The sequence below is a fragment of the Ursus maritimus genome, unplaced genomic scaffold, assembly GCF_017311325.1.
Source record: "Ursus maritimus isolate PB19 unplaced genomic scaffold, ASM1731132v1 scaffold_1, whole genome shotgun sequence".
In the NCBI taxonomy this organism is placed as follows: Eukaryota; Metazoa; Chordata; class Mammalia; order Carnivora; family Ursidae; genus Ursus; species Ursus maritimus.
In genome coordinates this window covers 90,714,632-90,734,410 of record NW_024423343.1, presented here as the reverse complement: position 1 = coordinate 90,734,410, position 19,779 = coordinate 90,714,632, and the positions used below count along the sequence as shown (strand labels likewise).

Here is a 19,779-nt window from a genome sequence, read left to right as displayed (position 1 = left end):
ATTTGATTTCCTGAGTGTCTGGTAATACGTGTTGTTAGGCACGGAATCATATTAGGAGAGTTTTCAATGCTTGATTCCTAATGTGGACTATTAATGCGCATTCCCAACTGTGTTTTGTATACAGTGTTGCTGTTTATTTTTTTTTTAATTATTTCCTTTTGGAATTGAAGGAAAAATTAAGAAATGCAGAACTTTAGGAATCTAAATGAAGGCTATAATAGGAATATATTTTTTTCTTATGGGATGATACTCCTGAAATCCTTTTAGAAAAAAGGATTTCTCATGTCGTCTAAATATGAATTTTTTATAACTCTACAACCATTACCTTTCACTTTGATATGGCTCACTCTTTAATGTTTCTTAAGGTTCTTTAAAAATGATACGTGCGGGCTCCCGGTGACTCAGTCAGTTAAGCATTTTCCTTCTGCTCAGGTCATAATCCCAGGGTCCTGAGATGGAGCCCCCCATCGGGCTCCCTGCTCAGCAGTGTGTCTGCTTCTCCCTCTCCCTTTGCCTGTTGCACCCCCTACTTGTGCTCTCTCTCTGTCAAATAAATTTTTAAAAATCTTAAAAAAAAAAAAAGTGATATGTGCATCAGAATTACCTTGTATCCTTATTATAGCTCTTATTATATTATGGTTTTTAAAATTTGTATATGTATGCCACTAAGCTCTGTACTCTTTGAAAGCAGGAATTTTGCTTCTACCTGGGTAAACTCAACATTATTCCTGGACCATAGAAGGCACTTAGTCAATATTGTACCGTAATCAAATTTAAGAAATGTTTCAAATTGAATTTAAATTTTTTTCCTTTCTTGCTAAGGCTTCAAGTTCCCTGTAGAATTCTAAAATAACCTTTGCTGATGAGGATGTCTGATACTGTTACTGTAAAAAATGAAACTGAAACAATGAAGGATTTGGAGGCAGAAGTGAAAGATACAACCAGAGTTGAAAATCTTATCAAATCAGAAAACTATGGGAAGATTTTGGCAGAGAAGAATGAACGTTGTATTGACAACAATATTGATTTGCAGGTAAACAGGATTTTCTCTGTGGCTACAAATATTAAATACTCAAAATATAGTTATACTCTTTATACCAAACTCACTTGCAGAATTCTAAAAGTGTAAATTGACCCTCTGGGACGTGTTGAGTGTAGCTCTTTGAATTGCTTATATTGTTGATTTGCTTTGTATTTACTTGTAATGTAATTGTTTTTATTTGTATATGGCCAATATGTTTTTTATTGGCTTTCTACTTTTTCAGACCACTCTGTACCTGTTAGTGTCATGAGGTTCAGAATCTAACCTAAGAGTCCTTAAACAAGAGCAAAATAAGCGAGATTGAAAACTGTAGTTCTCTTGGCAAAAACAACCCTCCAGGGAAGCAATCATCTATGACTAAGAAAAGTGGTTGGTGGGGAAAAAAGAAGTCACTTGAGGCTTTTGTCACTACACATATATGAGGACAGAATTAACCGTGGAGAAGGCTTTTAATTCCAGGCATAGATGGAAATTGATGAGTTGGTCAACAGATTCAAGATAAATAAAACATTATTTCAGGTAGTAAATACATTCACTTCTAAGTGTTCCATTTATCTTCTTGCTACAGAAGACATTACTGCAAAGCAGAGGGCTAACAATTTTTAAACACCATTTTGTTTTTTAATATTACATGATTTGTGAGTCAGGAAGACAGAAGAGGGCTTGGCTTACTGAATTTTCTATTGCATAAGGCATCAAAAGTGGTTTTTGCTGGTATTTAACTGACAGATGGGCTGGCATAGAAGATCCAAACTCTTTCACCCACATATCTGGCACCTTGGTGTGAATGACAGAAATGTAGTCTCAGTTGGAACTGGGAGCACCTATCTATGACCCCCTCCAGCATGGGAGGCCCAGGGTAGTTAGAGTTACTGTGTGCCAACTCAAGTGGTCAGAGAAACAATGTTCCAAAAGCCAACCATAGGTGCACGGGTTCTTTTGACCTAGGCTCAGAAGTCCCAGAATGTCTCTTCCACTGTCGTCTTTTGATTACACATCAATAAAGTTAACCCAGATTCAAGAGAAGGGAAATTCGAGTCTGCCTGTCAGGGGAAAGGCCTTTAATCTGCCACAAAAATTTACCTTAAAATACTATTTTTAACTCATTTGTTTTAGTTTTAACCCTATGGATAAAGAATTCTACTTTTGGAGAAAGTATTTTATCATTACTCTCTCATTCTTAGTATATCCTGGAGATCATGAGGGCTATATGAGGGCTCCTTTTTTTTTTTTTTTAATAAGTAAAGAAGGTCCTTTTAAAGGTTATTTCATTCCTTCATTCAGTCAAAAACTTTGTTTATTCCCCAGTATGTGCCAGAAATGTGGTAGAAAATGAAAGCAACACACGGCTATAAAAAAGCATTTAGGCCCCACTGATTAAGTATAGTCAAGTGGTAATTACCTAAGAAAATGGGATAAATAACGTACTTTTTCTAGTCATTTTTAGTAATAGCACTTTTTAAAACAAAAAATTGCCAAGACTGCAATCACTATACTTGGTGATGGCAGTATGCCAGTATCCTGACTGAATCAGAGAAAATCTGCTAAACTTCTGTTGCATTCATGATTGAAATAGTAGAAGATTTCCTTTTAGTCCCTTTTTTACACCTAATGTTCACTCTTCTAGGTCGTGCTTATAAACAAGTGATTAATTTGGATTATTGCATTTCCTACTGTGTCTATTGTGTTGCCCTTGGCAATAAGCACAAGAGCATTCTGATGACCACTATCGAATCATGGCCCAGTTGTTGATATTATAGAAAAATTTCATGCATTCCCCCAATGCTTATTAAAAGGAAAGGGTATATGCCAAGGAAATAATATAGTAAGCAAAAATGGCCATGGTCTCTGATATCATATTCAATATAACATCGTGACTGTAAAGATTGGGAAGAAGAACAAAGAGAACATGAGAATTCATTTTATGTTAATCCATTGAATGCTATATTCACAGTTTATTCAAATGTATATTAAGATTTTACTATGTGTGAGAATATTTACTCTGCTTGGAACTTTTTGAGATTCAGGATGCCTCCATGCAAGGTGTCTGGCAAGAGGCTTACAGTCAAAATATATGGGAGAGATTTAAGTAATGGAAATTAGGAAGGAAAGTATATTAATAAGTAGAAGAGGTTTTCCTGTATTTTTACCTAATGTAAAATAAAGAAAACTGTGTTAAGCATGAACAGAGAAGAGAGTCTTGTTAAGAAGAATCCAGCTAATATAAAGTTACCTTTTGACTTAATGTGGAGTTACTCTTTATGAATTACCTTTCTTCTAACATACTAGTAGACATTTCATCTTTCTTTGGTACCTCTAAGATACCGCCTAAAGATTTAATTTTAATAGCAATTATTATTAGGGGCACTTGGGTGGCTCATTCAGTTAAGTGTGCAACTCCTGATCTCGGCTAAGGTCTTGATTTCAGGGTTGTGAGTTCGACTCCTATGTTGGGCTCAAAAATAACAACTGTTATTTTTACTCAAATTTAGATGTATGTGCCAAGTAACATAGGTTTCCCATTAAGAATTTCGAATAAACCAATATATTCCCTACTGTCTACTATATCATTCTGAAAGGGAACTACCATGAATAAACTTATGTCCATTGTCTTGCTTCAGCACAGCAATATTTGAAGTGACCTAAGAAAATGAAAATGTTTTCCTCAGCAATCATACATTTAATCCATTTCCAAGTCTTAATTTCCTGACCATCTCCTTCGTATTTTATTCAGAAAAAGTCATTTTTTTAAAGATTTTATTTATTTATTTATTTGAGAGAGAGACTGCGAGAAAGCGAGAGACTGAGCACAAGGGGGGGGGGGCGGAGGGAGAGGAAGAAGCAGACTACGCACTGAGCAGGGAGCCCAATGCAGGGCTGGATCCCAGAATCCTGGGATCATGACTGGAACCAAAGGCAGACACTTAACCAACTGAGCCACCCAGGCGCCCCTAGAAAAACTCATTTTTAAATGAAGGGATATATTAGTTTCTTTAATACTATGAAGAAATCTTACGATTTTCTATTATCTGTTAATGATAGCATTTACATTAAAAATTACATCAAACTAGGGAGAGGCCAGCAGGCATTGGACATCACGTTGGATCATTACAAGTAAAGACTGTCTCATAGAGCTCCTTAATCTTTGCTTTTATAAATAATTCTGCTTGCGTGACTCTCTACTTTTTAAAAATGTTAGTTGTGTTTTTCATTCAAAGTTTTGTTTCAGGTTATAATCTTTTACAGAATTTTAAGGATTACTTCCTTAAGAATACTTTAGTGCTAATTCAAGCAGTCTGTGCATTAATACCAAGAAGTTAACTTACCCATGTAATTGCTGTGGAGGTGTTCTGAACTGTTGGTTATGGTCGCAAATAATTGTGCAGAGTTTTTGCTTAGTAGCTTTTCTACTGCCACACGCTATTCCTGTTGCAAATCTTAAATTGCATATTGGACTTTCTATGATTATGAAGTATTTAGAAGATTGGGGTGGTGAGGAGCCAAGTTTCTTAATTTTGTTTGGTTACAACTAATCTTTAATACAGGGACAGGGGAGGAAGTGTTTGCTTTGGTTTTCTGATTTACATGACATCTGGTGTTTGGTTTTTCTCAGCGATAGGATTTTCAGATTAACTTTAGGGTAAATTACTTGTGTTGATCTTTTGCAATAATTTATTTGAAATGTAAAGTTAGGAATCTTGTATTCTGCTTACGTATTAATGGTTCATACTCAACTTTCCCATTCTTATACAATTGTATCTTTTTACTTGGCAAGTGTTATGTCTAGGTGTGTTCATCCGGGTACATGTGTATGTAAACACAGTCCAAAACATATTTTAGAGCAGTTTAAACAACGGTCTCTCTCCCAACAAACTATTTATTGAACAATAGGATGGCCAGTTCAATTTGTGTTGGTTACCTTTGTTGTGGAGGAAATGAGAACTGATTTTTATTAACAACTAGGCCTTTATATGCCAAAGTGTATGAACACCTTCTGATATATATGAGTGAATTTTCCGGACACAAAATTAATTGAAGTAGGTGTTTAGTATATTCTCAGTTTCTATAGCACGCCCTTTTGATAATCAAGATGAGACTCTTACGTCTTGTATCCCCGAGTTAGTTCCAGTGGGGCATGTAAGAGATAAGAAAGCAATGGCAATCTAATAAGGTTATCAGAAAAACTCAAGGTACAGGTATACTTAAAGAAGTTAATGGGCATTAAATTCCTTAATTGATGAAACATCAATTAAGCAAAGAAGTTTTTATTTGATGGGTTGAATTAAAGTCCGTTTATATAAAATCATACAACTCTTAACTGTTTTCCTATTTCTCTAACAAAGATATAAAGGATGTATATAACATACCTGGTATACAGTTAGAGCCTAGCAAATTGTAGATTCTCTTAACATCATATTTATAATCATTAGCATGTTACTAATTATTAGCAATAGTATAACTGTATGGCTTCTCAGATTGGTCCCTTCATTGTCACACAACATCCTTTTTTTTTTTTAGTAATAAAATAAAAAATAAAACTTTTTGACATAAGCTCCCCAAAATTTCAGCACAGTTTTTGCTTCTTTGCATTATTTCAAGGATTTGGTATTCTTTCTATTGAACCTGGGTTATATGCACATAAGATAGCTAGCGCTTTTAAACACATTTGCTTTTCACAGTGCTTCATTATCACATGTATAAAGAAGTTCACTTCTTAAAGATGTAGAAACTTTTTACATAATATTTTACTTCCTCCAATAATTTCCATCTATATCACCAATAGGATGCTGAGATCCTTTATCTTTAATATAAGGGGTAACTGTAAACCAGATAAGACTGTGAGTTTCTCCATTGACTTTTCCTTAGAGTCTAAGATTTAGGTCTTTGGATATTTAACCCTGTATTCTATTGTTCAAAGTGTCAAATGATATAAACCAATTAACAATTGGTGTTGGTTTGTCAGTTTATTGATTTAAAAGTCCTGTCTTCCAACTCAGAAAACTTTGTTGTTTTCTATTATTCCAGTGGAAATGATCAGCCCGACTCCATGGTTTTTATTGCTGCTGACCTTTAGCTAGACATTTAACACTTTAATTCATTATCTCCGCCCACATAATTACCATTAATCCTTACCATTACCTTTTAAAAGTACTGAGAATTAGTAAACTTTTCAAGGTGTATTAAGAGTCTTAGTTGAAGCATTTCAACCATTATAATTTATTTTGTTCATGGTAATGACATATGAGAAATGATCCCCTTTTTGAAATACATTTCCTCTTATTAAAAAGTCATTAATTGGTGTCTGTTTTTATGCTGACGCACAGTATAACTCATAAAGATTATTCTGTCTTAGCAGTACTTAATTGTCATGGTTCATCATTTCTGTATTTCCATGGTTGTTTTTTTTTGTGGGTTTTTTTTTTTCAGTTTTCTTTTATAATAAAGAGCCTTCAAACAGATCTAAACTGTTCTTAGTAGTACAGGGATAGGTAAAGAAAACTACTAAAACTATTAGACCAAAGGAGACACTTATGGTAAGAAAAAAAAAACCTATTTACCATTTCTTTATATTAAGTTGACTACACAGATTTAAATTTCTGTTTCTTTTGTTGTTAGTTGTAAAACTCTGGTTTGGCTTAGCAGTTAAGGTACAAGTAATGTTTTGACAGTCCTTCCATATTCATATTCTGAAACAAATTTTAGATCTGTTTAAAGTTCCTTTATTGTAAACAAAAGACCGGAGTACTGAAATCATCAGTGACGTTTGTTTTTCTTTGCCCTCAAAATTGATCTACAGGGCAGTGAATTTAAGAATAGTCTACATTTATTGTGATATTACATCTTAACCACTTATTACTAAATCTCAGTTTTTCTCCAGGCTAGTAGCTTGTAGTTTTGACCCGTTTCAAACTGAAGTTCTTTAAGCATATTTCATATTCTGCATGCATTTATTGGCCTAATACATGTCTTGTATCAAACAATGTTAATTATAAATTGGGGACCTTGTCCCTTAGCCTCTTTCTAGAGATGTTAGGTCTGGTAAACAACCTGCTAACTTTTTACTGTGACAATAAAATTCTGGTAAAAATGAAAAGCAAAACAATAGAGAAAATCAATGAAACCAGAAGTTGGTTCTCTGAAAAGATCAACCAAAGTGGCAAAACTTTAGCTAGATTGACTAAGAAAAAACAAGACTCAAATTACTAAAATCGGAAATGAAAGTGGAGACATTACTACCAATTCTACATAATAAAAGGATTATAAGAGGGTACTCTGAACAACTCTGCACTAGCAAGTTGGATAGTGTAGATGAAATGAATATATTCCTAGAAACATAAAACCTAATAAGACTGTACCATGGAGGAACAAAATCTGAATAGACCTGTAACTAATAAGGAGATTGAATCAGTAATCAAAAATCTTGCAGCAGAGAAAAACCCTGGACCTGATGGCTTTACTGGTGAATTTTACCAAACATTTAAAAAGGTAATACCAGGGGCTGCTGGGTGGCTCAGTTGGTTAAGTGTCCAACTCTCGATTTTGGTTCACGTTGTGATCTTAGTGTCGTGCGATCAAGCCCCACATTGGGCTCTGTGCTCATTGGGGAGTCTGCTTGAGATTCTTTCTCTTCCCTCTCCTTCTGCCCCTCCCCTTGCTGTCTTTCTCTCTCTAAGATAAATAAATAAATCTTTAAAAAGTAATAACAATGCTGGGGCGCCTGGGTGGCTCAGTCGTTAAGCATCTGCCTTCGGCTCAGGGCATGATCCTAGCGTTCTAGGATCGAACTCCACATCAGGCTCCTCTGCTGGAAGCCTGCTTCTTCCTCTGCCACTCCCCCTGCCTGTGTTCCCTCTCTCGCTGGATGTCTCTCTTTCAAATAAATAAATAAAATCTTAAAAAAAAAAAAAAAAAAGGTAATAACAATGCTTCTCCAACTTTTCCAAAAAATTCAGAGAAGGAAACTCTTCCTAACTCATTCAGTGTTTCCAACATTGCTGTGATACCAAAGCCAAAGATACTACAAGAAAGTTGAAGACCAATGTTCCTTATGAACATTGATGGAAAAATCTTTAGCAGAATAGTAGTAAATTAAATTCAGCAGCATATGAAAAGATTATATGCCCTGACCAAGTGGGATTTATTCCTGAAATTTGAGGATGGCTCAACATATAAAAATCCATTGGTACAAACACACTATGTTAACAGAATGAAAGGAATAAAACATTTGATCATCTCAGTTGATGCAGAAAAGGCATTTCACAAAATTCAACACCATTTTTTGATAAAAGATTCAAAAAAACTAGCAATGGAAGGAAATTGTGTCAACATAATAACAGCCATATGTGAAAAACCAATGTTAATCATACTCAGTGGCAAAAGACTTAAAGCTTTTCCTCTAAGATCAGGAGGAGGGCAAGGATGTCTGCTTTCACCACTTCTATTCAACATAGTACTAGTAAATTCTAGCCAGAGCAGTTAGACAAGAAAAAGAAAGAAAAGGCATCTAAATTGGAAAGGAAGAAACAAAGTTTTTGCAGATGATATGATCTTACATGTAGAAAAGTGTAAGAGTCCCTAAAAAACTGTTAAAACTAATAAATGAATAATAAAGTAGCAGGAGACAAAATCAACACACACACAAATGGGTTGCACTTCCATACACTAACAATAAACAGTCTGAAAAGGAAATTATAAAAGCAGTTTGATTTACAGTAGAGTCAAAAGAATAAAATACTGGGGCATCTGGGTGGCTCAGTTGGTTAAGTGTCCCAACTCTTGATTTTGGGTGAGGTCATGTTCTCAAGGTGGTGAGATGGAGCCCCACATCGGGCTCTACACTGGACATGGAGCCTGCTTAAGATTCTCTCTCTCACTCTCCCTCTACTCCCCCTTAAAAAAAATTCCAAAAGAATAAAATACTTAGGAATTAACTTAATCAAGGAGGTAAAAGACTTGTACAACGAAAACTATATTGTTGCTTAAAATGACATAACTAAATGGAAACACATCCCATGTTTATGCACAGATTTGGTATTGTTAAAATGCCAATACTACCCAAAAGTAGTATTGTGATCTATGGATTTAATGCAATCCCTGTCAAAATCCAAATGACGTTTTTTGCTAAAATAGCAACAACCTATTCTAAAATTCATAAGGAATCTGACAGGACCCAGAATAGCCAAAATAATTGTTTTCAATTGAGGATTATTTGACATACAGTATATTAGCTTCAAGTATACAACAGTGATTTAACCTTTGTATACACTGTGAAATGTATACCTCAATAAATCTAGTTACCATCTGTCAGCATAAAAAATTAATATATTATTGACTATATTCCCCATGTTGTACGTAACATCCCCTGTAACTTACTTTGTAACTGGACTCCTTGTTTCCCTTTACTTGTTTTGCTCCACTCTACACCCACCAAAACAATCTTGAAAAAGAACAACAAAATTAGAGGACTCAAACATCCCATTTTCAAAACTAACATTAAAGCTACAGTGATCAAAACTGTGGTACTGGCATAAAGACAGACTTACAGACCAATGTAATAAAATAGAAATAAACCCTTGCACTGCATATATGGTCAAATGATTTTTGAGAATGTGCCAACACTGTGGAGAAAGGACAGTCTTTTCAACACATGGTGACTGGGACAGCTGGATATCCACATACAAGAGAAGGAAGTTGGAGCTTTACCTTATGCTGTATATAAAAATTAACACAAAATGAATGAAAGACCTAAATATAAGAGCTAAACAGGGGGAAAGCATCATGACATTGGACTTGGCAATGATTTCTTAAATATGACACCAAAGGGGCCAGCCAAGAGGGCTTTTTCAGTCCCTAACCCCATCTCCCAGACACCCCAGTTCCCAGGGATACCTGCTACAATCTGCATACCAGAGAGAGAAGAGGCCTTGGAGCTGGGGCTGCCAGACCTGGTAAAAGTTGACGACTTTAAGAAGGTCATAAGGGTGAATACTACAAAACCACAAAACATACTGAAGAAGGTGTGGTTTGATATCACCAAGATTCTGCATCTCAGCAACCTCCCAGCTGGTGCCAGTTTTGGCAATCAACAGGCCAACAGGCTGTACTTTGAACAGTGAGGACATACGATGCCTAAGAGAAAAGCAGCAACACTAATAAAGGAAAACAACCATAAAGCTATGGAAGCTACACCAACCAAATGATAGTCACACCAGACTTCCTGGCCTTTGGGTGTTTCCAGCAGAAACACACACAGCCCAGAGCGGTGATATGTTGATCGTGGCCCCACAGACAAAAGGAGGAAAGCCACTAGGTTGGTTCAGTATTACCAGAGAGGGAATGTGGCATTTTCAAGAAAAGAGTCGATGCTGAGATCTGAGACAAGACTGTATTAGTCTTCTCGTGCGAGACCCAGTGCCTGGGAACTGAGAGTATGTGTTTTGGGTTCAGGGTGGATGGGTTTCCTTTTGAAAACCATGGATATCTGTGGAGGTTATCATCACCACCATTACCCTTAAGAACTGGAGGAAGAAATGCCTCGGAGGAGAGTTGCCCTCTGTTAATCCCATTGACATTTCTTCCCAAAAAAGATCCGGAGTTGTCAAGAGAAGCATTGACCCACCATTTCAGAGCTAAAGTTTCCAAAGTCCATCTGAGCACTCCTTCCATTTTCCAGATACCTATGCCCAGGGTCACCTGGAGAGCCAGTGGCATAATTCAGACTCACCTCTAGCCTTCTACCTCCATTTGGTTTTTCCAGAGCAGTGATACCTCATTTTTGCCCAAGTACCTTAAAAGCAGCATCTGTGTTTCAGTGCATTTTCCAGCAAACTTGAGCTCTTTTTGCTGAGTCTCATAGATGTTACAACATTGCAAAAATGAGGACACACCAGGGGGCATCCCTGTCTGAGGCTTGGACTTGCTTCCTGATTTGTGAGACTTGGCTGATGAGAGTCAGATAAGATAGCCAGGGTGTTCTCAAGAGGAGTGAGTTTTAGAAAGGGAAAATAAAATGCTAAACTCACATGCATACATGCCACCAGTTGGCTCAGGAAAGATATTCAGCTTCTCTGTCAGGTTGATGAGAAGAGACTAGGGACAGATGAATCTTGCTTTAACATGATTCTTGCCATAAGTAGCTTTCCTCAGCTGAAAACTACCATGGAGCCTTATTCCAGGATGGCTAATCAAGATTTGTTAGGCAGTGTTGGCCGTGAGTTAAAAGTGGTTTAAAACCATCTTGCGGTGTGCCCTGAACTGCTTTGCTTTCTTTACTGAGAGGCTTTACTATTCCATGGAAGGTGCCAACACAGATGACTCCACCCTAATCAGGATCATAGTCACTGAAGATTGATCTTGTACAAATAAAACATGTTCAGTCAGGCGTATCGGAAGACTGTAGGCACAGTGATTGCAAGTGACACCAGTGGAGATTAACAAAGGCTCCCGCTGGCCTTTGTGGACCAGTAGGAGGTATTTTTTAAATGAAAGAAGCTATTCAAAGCTTATCCTTCGAAGTGATGACTGACCCCATGCAGCAATATCAATTATCACCTAACTAAAAGAGCTTTTTACTAAGGGCTGTGTCAGAGTAGTGTGCTTGGTTTGCACCTGTAGTTATTGCCTTAATTCCAGTGTCAATTTTTCTCCATATAATATCCGTGTAAAGCCGTATCTCGAAACATTTATAAAGCATAATTCTCACTGGTCTTACTCTAATCAGGATACCAAAGGGAATATAAATCAAAATATCTAAAAGGGGAGGGAGAATTGACTTGGGACAAAAGCTTTACAACATTGGATTTAGCAATGATTTCTTGGATATGACACTGAAGGCACAGGTAACAAAAGATAAAAAGGTAAATTGGACTTCATGAAAATTTTTTAAATTGTGCATTAAAAGCCACTGTCAATGGAGTAAAAAGGCAACCCATAGGAGAAAATATTTGTAAATCATGTATCTGACAAGTGATTAATAACCAGAATATATAGAGAATTCCTAAAAACAGCACTGTGAAACAAACAACTCTATTCAAAAATGGGCAAAGGACTTGAATAGACATTTCTCTAAAGAAGATCTGTTAATGGACAATAAGTATATGAAAAGATACACATCATCATTAATCATTAGGGAAAAGCAAATCAAAACTGCAATGGGATACTACCTCACACCCGTTAGGATGGTTATCAAAAACCAGGAAACAAGTGTTGGCGGGGATGTGGAGGAATTGAAACCTTGTACACTCTTGGTGGGAATTTAAAATGGGACTGCCAGTATATGGATAACAGTATAGCAGTTCTTCAGAAAATTAAAAATAGCATTATTGTATGGTCCAGCAATTCCACTTTTAAGTATATAACCCAAAAAAAACTGAAAGGATTTTGAATATCTATTTGTATGCCTATGTTCTTAGCAACATTATTCACGATAGCTGAAACATTGAATCAACCCAAATGCATCCATCAACATATGAATGGATAAGCACATTTTGGAGGATACATACAAGAGAATATTACTCGGCCTTAGAAAGGAAGGAAATTCTGCAGTGTGCTATAACATGGATAAACATTGAGGTCATTTTTCTAAGTGAAATAATCCAATCACAAAAGGCAAATACTATGTGATTCCACTTACATGAAATCCTTCAAATAGAACATGAAGACAGAAGAATGGTGGTTGCTAAGGGACTGTGGGGAGAGGAGAATGGAAGTTATATTTAATAGGTATAGAGTTTCAGTTTTACAAGACGAAAAGAGTTATGGATGTGGATGGTAGTGATGGTTGCATAACGTTATGAAGGTGTTTAATACTACTGAACTGTATACTTCATTGTTAAGATGGTAAATTTTGTGTGTATTTTTCTGGTTAAAAAATGGGAAAAAGTTAGGGGCGCCTGGGTGGCTCAGTCGTTGAGCGTCTGCCTTCGGCTCAGGGAGTGATCCTGGAGTTCTGGGATCTAGCCCCACGTCAGGCTCCTCCGCTGGGAGCCTGCTTCTTTCTCTCCCACTCCTCCTGCTTGTGTTCCTTCTCTCACTGACTGTCTCTCTCTGTCAAATGAATAAATAAAATCTTAAAAAAAAAATGGGAAAAAGTTAAGGCATGCTTTAATAATAAGATACATTTTTAAAAAAATTACATTCCTATTAAAGCCAAATCTGGCTGCCAAATTAATACCAAAATATAAAACAAAGGCTATTTACTTTAATAAACAGAACTTTTTTCCTCTCCTTTGTTGTTGTGTATATATTATGTAATTTCAGTTCTTTGCTATTTGAAGTGAAATCATAGCTGATTTTTATTGAATAATGCCACTTTTGCAGGTTATAATCTACTTATGTAGTAGTGTATTAGTTTTCTGTTGCAGCATAGCATATTACTGTAAATTTAGATGCTTAAAAGAACATCCCCTTGTCAATTCACAGTTCTTAGATGAGAAGCTAAGTTGGACTCAGCCAAGTTCTTTGTCTAGGGTTTCACAATGCCAAAATCCAAGGTGTTGGCCAGGCTGGGCCCTCATCTGAAGGCTTGGGAGAAGAATTTGCTTCTAAGCTCATTCCAGTTGCTGGCATAACTTAGTTTCTTGCAGCTAGCTGTAAGTCTGAGATCTACGTTTCCTGACTGATTTCTCAGAAGGGCCACTCTGCTCCTAGAGCCTGTCTGCAGTACTCCCACGGCCTCTCCATCTCGGAAGCCAGCGATGAATGGTGTGTCATGTCCTTCTCACCCTCTGTTTCTGACTTGCCTTTCTGCTCCCAACCAAAGTAAACTTTTAGCTTTTAAAGGGCTCTCCTGATTGGATCAGACCCAGCTGAGTTATCTCTGTATCTTAACATCAATTTACTTGGGACTTTAATTACATCTATAAAACCCCCTTCACAGCCTTACTTAGGTTGGTGTTTGATTAAATAATCAGGGGATGGGAATTTGGGGAGGCTATCTTTAGTATTCTGTCTGTCACAGGGAGTATTTAATCCACAAGAAGGTTTTTTTCTGGGTCTGATATAAAGTGCACTAGACTAAGATTCTGAAGGTCTTGAGTTCTGTTTGACTGTTTAGTAATTCTGAACTTGGACTGTAAAATTCTTGAGACCAGAAACTGTCTTACTTATCTGTGTAGCCCCAGTGCCTGGCAGTGTCTTGTATATAAGCAGGAACTCAGAACATGTTAATTAAATGAGGTCACACTGAGATCATTTTACCTCTCTCTTTTCATCTTCATCGTCATCAGAGGTTCCTTCTGAATTAAAACTGAGCTGGTGAATGCATGTATAAGTCTACGAAAACTCTAAATCATCACTATAGGAATAACATACGGTATCCTCACTTAAATATTTTTAAGTTAAATCTTATGGCTAGTGAGCAGAAGTGGGGCATTGGTCTTCTGACATGCTAGATTCCTAACCTTTAATAACCTATTACATATATATAGTGCTTTAGGTTTTACAAAACCCCTTTTCTAAATCTGCCTTTTAATGAACCTATTCAAGAGCCTTGAAAACTAGTACAAATAGTATGATATACAGATGAGAATAAAACTGAAAAATTTGACCAGGATCACCTACCAATAAGCAAAGCTAGAGATTTAAATTCAACCCTGCTGCATAGGAAGTATGGCTTCTACTTCCTTATCTCTTTTATTTTAAAGTTTTTTAATAGAAAGTTTTGTACCCTTGATACTTAGAATTTATAAGGGATGACCTAGGATGGGAGTAAGTTACAAATTCTTTTTTCTTCTAATGCCTTGGAACTCATTCAGTTTTGTGCATTTTCTAGTATTGATCTATTGATTTTCTCCCACTTTTTTACCTGTGAGCCCTCACTGCATTATGTAACATAACTTTTTAAATTCTATTTTTAGACCGTTAGAAATCCTCTTGACCAAATTAAAGAAGGTAAACGGGAACAGGGGCAGTCCTGACGTGTAGACGCGCTCGTAGGGAGCACTGACACGTGCATCTGCATGCCCTTATGTGCCGTTTCCTTCTCTGTAAGACATGGAAAGTCATTTTTCTTTATTTTGTCTATTTCCTTTTGTTGTCCCTGGTAAAATTATAGTATGCATAATCCAGGGACAAAATCCCCAAAACACAGTGCTGCGTATCTTTCAAGAACTTTGGGCACAAAATGGGGGACAGGACACACTGGTACTGCAGATTCTCATTTCTATTGATTTTATAGAAGGCTTTCTTTGATGTTAGAATAAAATGGTGGCTTTTTTCATATGTGAAGCATACTAATCTAGGTATTAAGGACTTTTTTTTAATCTGTTTCATGTTTGGTACCAAACTAGCTTCTTAATTTTAATGGGTATGAATGAATGATACCTGTTTGGTATTCGGGTTAGAGAGGTAGATTGGAGCAGGTAGGAGGAAGTAAAGTGTGTTTAAAACCTATCTGACTCTATTTCACAGTCACCTCAGCTGCTTTCCCAAACCAGAGCACCGTATCACAAACTAGAGCTGGTTGCCCCAGCAGGTGTCCCAGTCATGTGATTGACGATCTTACAGTCATGCTGGATGAACAGGCACATGTAACTCTGCCCTCTTTTCTTCATTTCTGCTTCACTGCCTTACCCTAGACCAGGCAAATAGGATTCCATCACTACTGAACTGGCGGTGTACTTCTTGCAGTGTTGAAAAGACGCCGTAGATAGGTGGTTGTACTCTGACTCAATGTGCATTTGAAACATTCTTCTTAATAAGTTTGGAACTTTTCTAAGCGCAGCTACTTAAAATGCCTCAGAGTTGTGTGTGTGTGTGTGCCCACGCATGTGTGTTTCCTAATCTTAAAGTGTAATGTGTTATAAAATAACTGAAGTATATTTTATTCTCGTACTACCTAAGAAGTTACAAGTTCCATTTAGCTCAATTAACACGGAAATTGTGGCCATTCGCTGACTGAAAGAAAATACCAACCCACAGAATGATTTTAGAGAATCTTCCACAAGTGTGCTTCTGGGAGGAATCAATACTTTTTTACTTAAAACCAACTTTGATTTCCTCATTTCCAATACTTTGTGCAGGTTGTTTCTCTGTGGTTTAGGATTATGAATTAAGCAACAAACTCTGTTTCAGTATGAAATTTAATACAAATCTTTCTTGTGTGTTCAGCGGCCATTGCAGTCACTTGGACAGACAGGAAAAAGGTCTAAGGTATAGTAAATATTTTGTGCTGGCATGCCAAGGGCCTTCCTTCATGCTTGATAAATCCTTGTTTTCATACAGCGCTGCATTCAGTTTAGTTTTGTCATATTTTGTTTGGGGCAGAAAGCTTATTTTGTTTTATTTGGGGTTTTTGTCTTGCCTAGTCGCTTTTGTGCATTGCTTTTATATCTTCAATGGTTCTCTATAGAGAAAATGGCTTTCTTACCATTCTTTCGGTTTTGAAATTGGAATTAGTCCCATTCTTGCTATTGCTACAGTTTTCGAAACTGCAGTTGTTTTCACTCTTAACAAAGGGTTTTTGTGATATTTAATGATGTATTTAACTTGCACATTTCACCTACTTTTATACATGGCAGAAATTATAAAGAAACTTAAGAAACTCTAGGGGGCTTTTGGATATGCCCTAGATTTGTGAAATGTAGTGTTAATTTTAAATACTTTTCTTTAGTCAAGCTCAAAGTTAAAGCTAGTTCGGAGCCTTGCAGTGTGTGAAGAATCTCCACCACCCCCTACAGCAGAGATATCACAGGAGAACCAGGTAAAAAAACAAACAAACAAACAAACAAAAACAAAAAACAAAACAAAAAAATTGTTATTTAAAGACATGGTGCAATAACCTGCTTCCTGGAGAGTATTTTTTCATAAGGTTAAATAAAAGTTGTATATGCATGTGTGTGCATTATGTATGTATGTGTTTTCATTCGCTTGTTTTATTTTTAATGAGTGAAACTGATTTCATAATACTTGCCACTGAAGATACAGATGAAAAGGTGGAAAAACCTTGTACTTCAATCTAAGGCTTAGTGCAGTGGCGTCTTTCTGGAAAATGTAGGGATTATATACTTAACTGGGAATAGGGCTTTAAGGGATTATAAATTATTGAAAAGTTATAAAATATTAAAGTAGTACTTAGAGTGAACGTAATTGTGGTGAAATTTGCCCTTTTGATTTTAGCTTTTATAAGTTTGTTAAACACTTAACTGCTTGTGTGTGAAGAGGAGACTACCCAAGACACTGGCTTGATGTATTATTTTACTTATTAACCTGAATGCATGGTGAAGCCAGTTTTCTAGTTAGGTTGGCTGTAATAGTTTAATACTTCTAATTTCTCTTCTGTCTGTGCTTGTAAAATATTGAACAACTGAGGTTCAAGCAAATGGTTCAGTTTGCCTTTTGTTTTCTTTTTAATGCTATGACTTTACTTTTCTGATCATCTCAGCTATGCATTGATCTTTGTCTCATGTTACCTTTGGACATTTATACATAAATATCTTAGGAACCTCTACCAATGTTTTCATCAAGTGTGATAACTTTGCCTGTTCATGGTTTGTTTTACTTCTTAAGAGTTTGAGCAGTCTGAAATCTCCTTATATCCCAATAATCCATTTTCAAAGAATTGAAGCAACTTCGTGGTTATTTAAGAACTGTGGCTAAAAAGAGAAAGGAAAAAAATGGCCGTGGCAGGTTATACATTTTGTTAAATAAGTTCCAATTGTACATTTATTAATTCAAAAAAAGGCTGTTCAACTTTATCTTGATTGAGAAGCTGTTACCCTGAAAACCCTCCTATAGATACTGAAGATAGCTGTCACATATTTAGGACGTGTTGGGTTCTTTAAAAATACTTCACTTCTTTGTTTCCAAAATACAAGAAAAGGGTGGCTTTGAAAATAAATTATTTATTGTGAATGAAGAATATATACAAATTCGTTTCCTTTGAAATTTGTTCAAGTGTCAGGAACATGGGGTTCAAAATTTGTGATTTTTATTTAAAATTTAACTACATGGTTGGAAGATAGCTGTGTATTCCATAAAGTAGATACACTTTAGTAATAAAATAATGAACTTTCTAGTAAGAAGCTGAAATATAATCAAAATATTTTATTAAGATTATTGCCTGGAGAACATTTTTAAATGTTAATCTTTGGCTTTTACATGGTTGTTGACAAAGCTAAAGAATTAGGGTACACTTTGGAAGAAATCAATGAAATTTTTTTTAAATAGCAATTTTAAAGGTTATATTGTACAAGTCAGAGTAAACAATACACCTGTACAAGGTGGAGCAGTGGATATTGTAAGGTTTTTTGAAAATTCATTTCTTCATTCTGTTGTCCAAAATATTGCATCATCTTAGCCTCATGGAATTAATCCAAGGACACTGAGGAAATGAGAAGGGTCAGGCATTCATAAGACTGTTAATATGGAAAAAGTACATACTTTTTGAGAAAAAGTGTAATGTGATCTTAGGTTTTATTCAGTTCATTTTAACCTGATCTGAAAAATATTAGAGGGAAAATTCTCACAGTGCTACATAAATATGTCTAGTGAAAATTTATATGAGAAAAAAATAGTATCAAGTGTGTATGTTGTATATTAATATATATATTATTGATCAGAGATAATTTTTGTGTTTATATAAAGTTCAGAAAGCTGAGTTTATAGCATGTGAATCATGAATAAGGTATTTATGCCAGAGTTCAGTATTCCACGTAATAGATTCTTTCTCAGTTTCTCTTGGATACAATATTTTTTTTTCTTTTCAGATAATAACCCATTATTATTCTCCCTGAGCAAAAGATATTCCTTTTAGTAGAAAGTTATCTTCTTCCAAGCCTTGAGTTAACTAAATTGCACCTCAACGGGAATTAGAAAATGAACTATTTCTCATAAAATTTGGTAGTATCTAATTCTTGGCAGTAGAGACACTTTACAACTAATAATGCCTGCTTCAGAATGTGATTTTTGAGGAATTAATCTGGAATAAAACTCATTATTCAAAAGGTTGAGAGGCAATTAAAAGAGAGATGTCACTTGTGTCTGATGAGAGCTTGTGAGAGGGAAATGACCTCAATAACAGATGTCAATGACAGAATGAAGAGTAAAGGAATTACAGCTTCCTATGGAGATGTTGCTATCCTTCCAGTTATTTATAGTCAGAAGAGTTCGTTTAAAAGGACTACTGAGTTTAAAATATGTCTTGTTTATTTGCTACTAAAAACAAGGCTTCTGTGTATGAACCCTACTGGATTTTTAAGTACAGTTCATCTTGATAAAATAATTTAATATCTGTAATTAAAATGTAGGGCTTTGGGAAGAGAATTTGGAGAAGAAATCTGATAGTGGAGGTTCCTTTTAGTGAAGGTCTGAATGTGAAATCTTTTCTTCCAACCTGGATTCCATAGATTGTTCTTGAGTAGAAGTGGAATGATTAAGTCAGGAAAACTTCTGTAATATCCTACTTCTGAAACATAGTTCTGGGATTCATTTTTAAATACCTGTTTTGCGTTTAGGAATAGAATAAGGAAAGTGGATTAGAAAATGAGTCGTAATGAGAAAAATGACTTACCAGTTGATGAATGTATGACGTTGATTAATACATGAAGTTTAGTAAGCAAGACAGAGGAGGGCATAAAGCAAGTATTCATCATTCTGGTAAAAATTGCCCATGCAGAGCTTTTGCCCTATATTATAAGCACAAATTTGAACTGAGGTAGAATGGGAAGCCAGAAGTAAAAGGAGATAAAAATAGCAGTCAGCAACCCTACAGGGAAAAATACATAAATATATGGTCTGAA

At 35.8% G+C, this 19,779-nt stretch overlaps 1 protein-coding gene across 2 annotated transcripts in view; it reads left to right on the top strand.

Annotated features, from left to right (window-relative positions):
• R3HDM1 (R3H domain containing 1) overlaps positions 1–19,779 on the top strand; it is a 195,610-nt gene that overhangs the window by 67,634 nt on the left and 108,197 nt on the right. The window contains exons 4-6 of one of the 2 annotated variants that reach the window (XM_040645475.1): positions 823–1,033; positions 16,151–16,192; positions 16,653–16,742. In XM_040645475.1, coding sequence (XP_040501409.1) covers positions 863–1,033; positions 16,151–16,192; positions 16,653–16,742 — 303 coding nt within the window. In that variant the 5' untranslated portion in view covers positions 823–862. The remainder of the gene's footprint in view (positions 1–822; positions 1,034–16,150; positions 16,193–16,652; positions 16,743–19,779) is intronic. The other variant, XM_040645483.1, reaches the window with a different exon arrangement.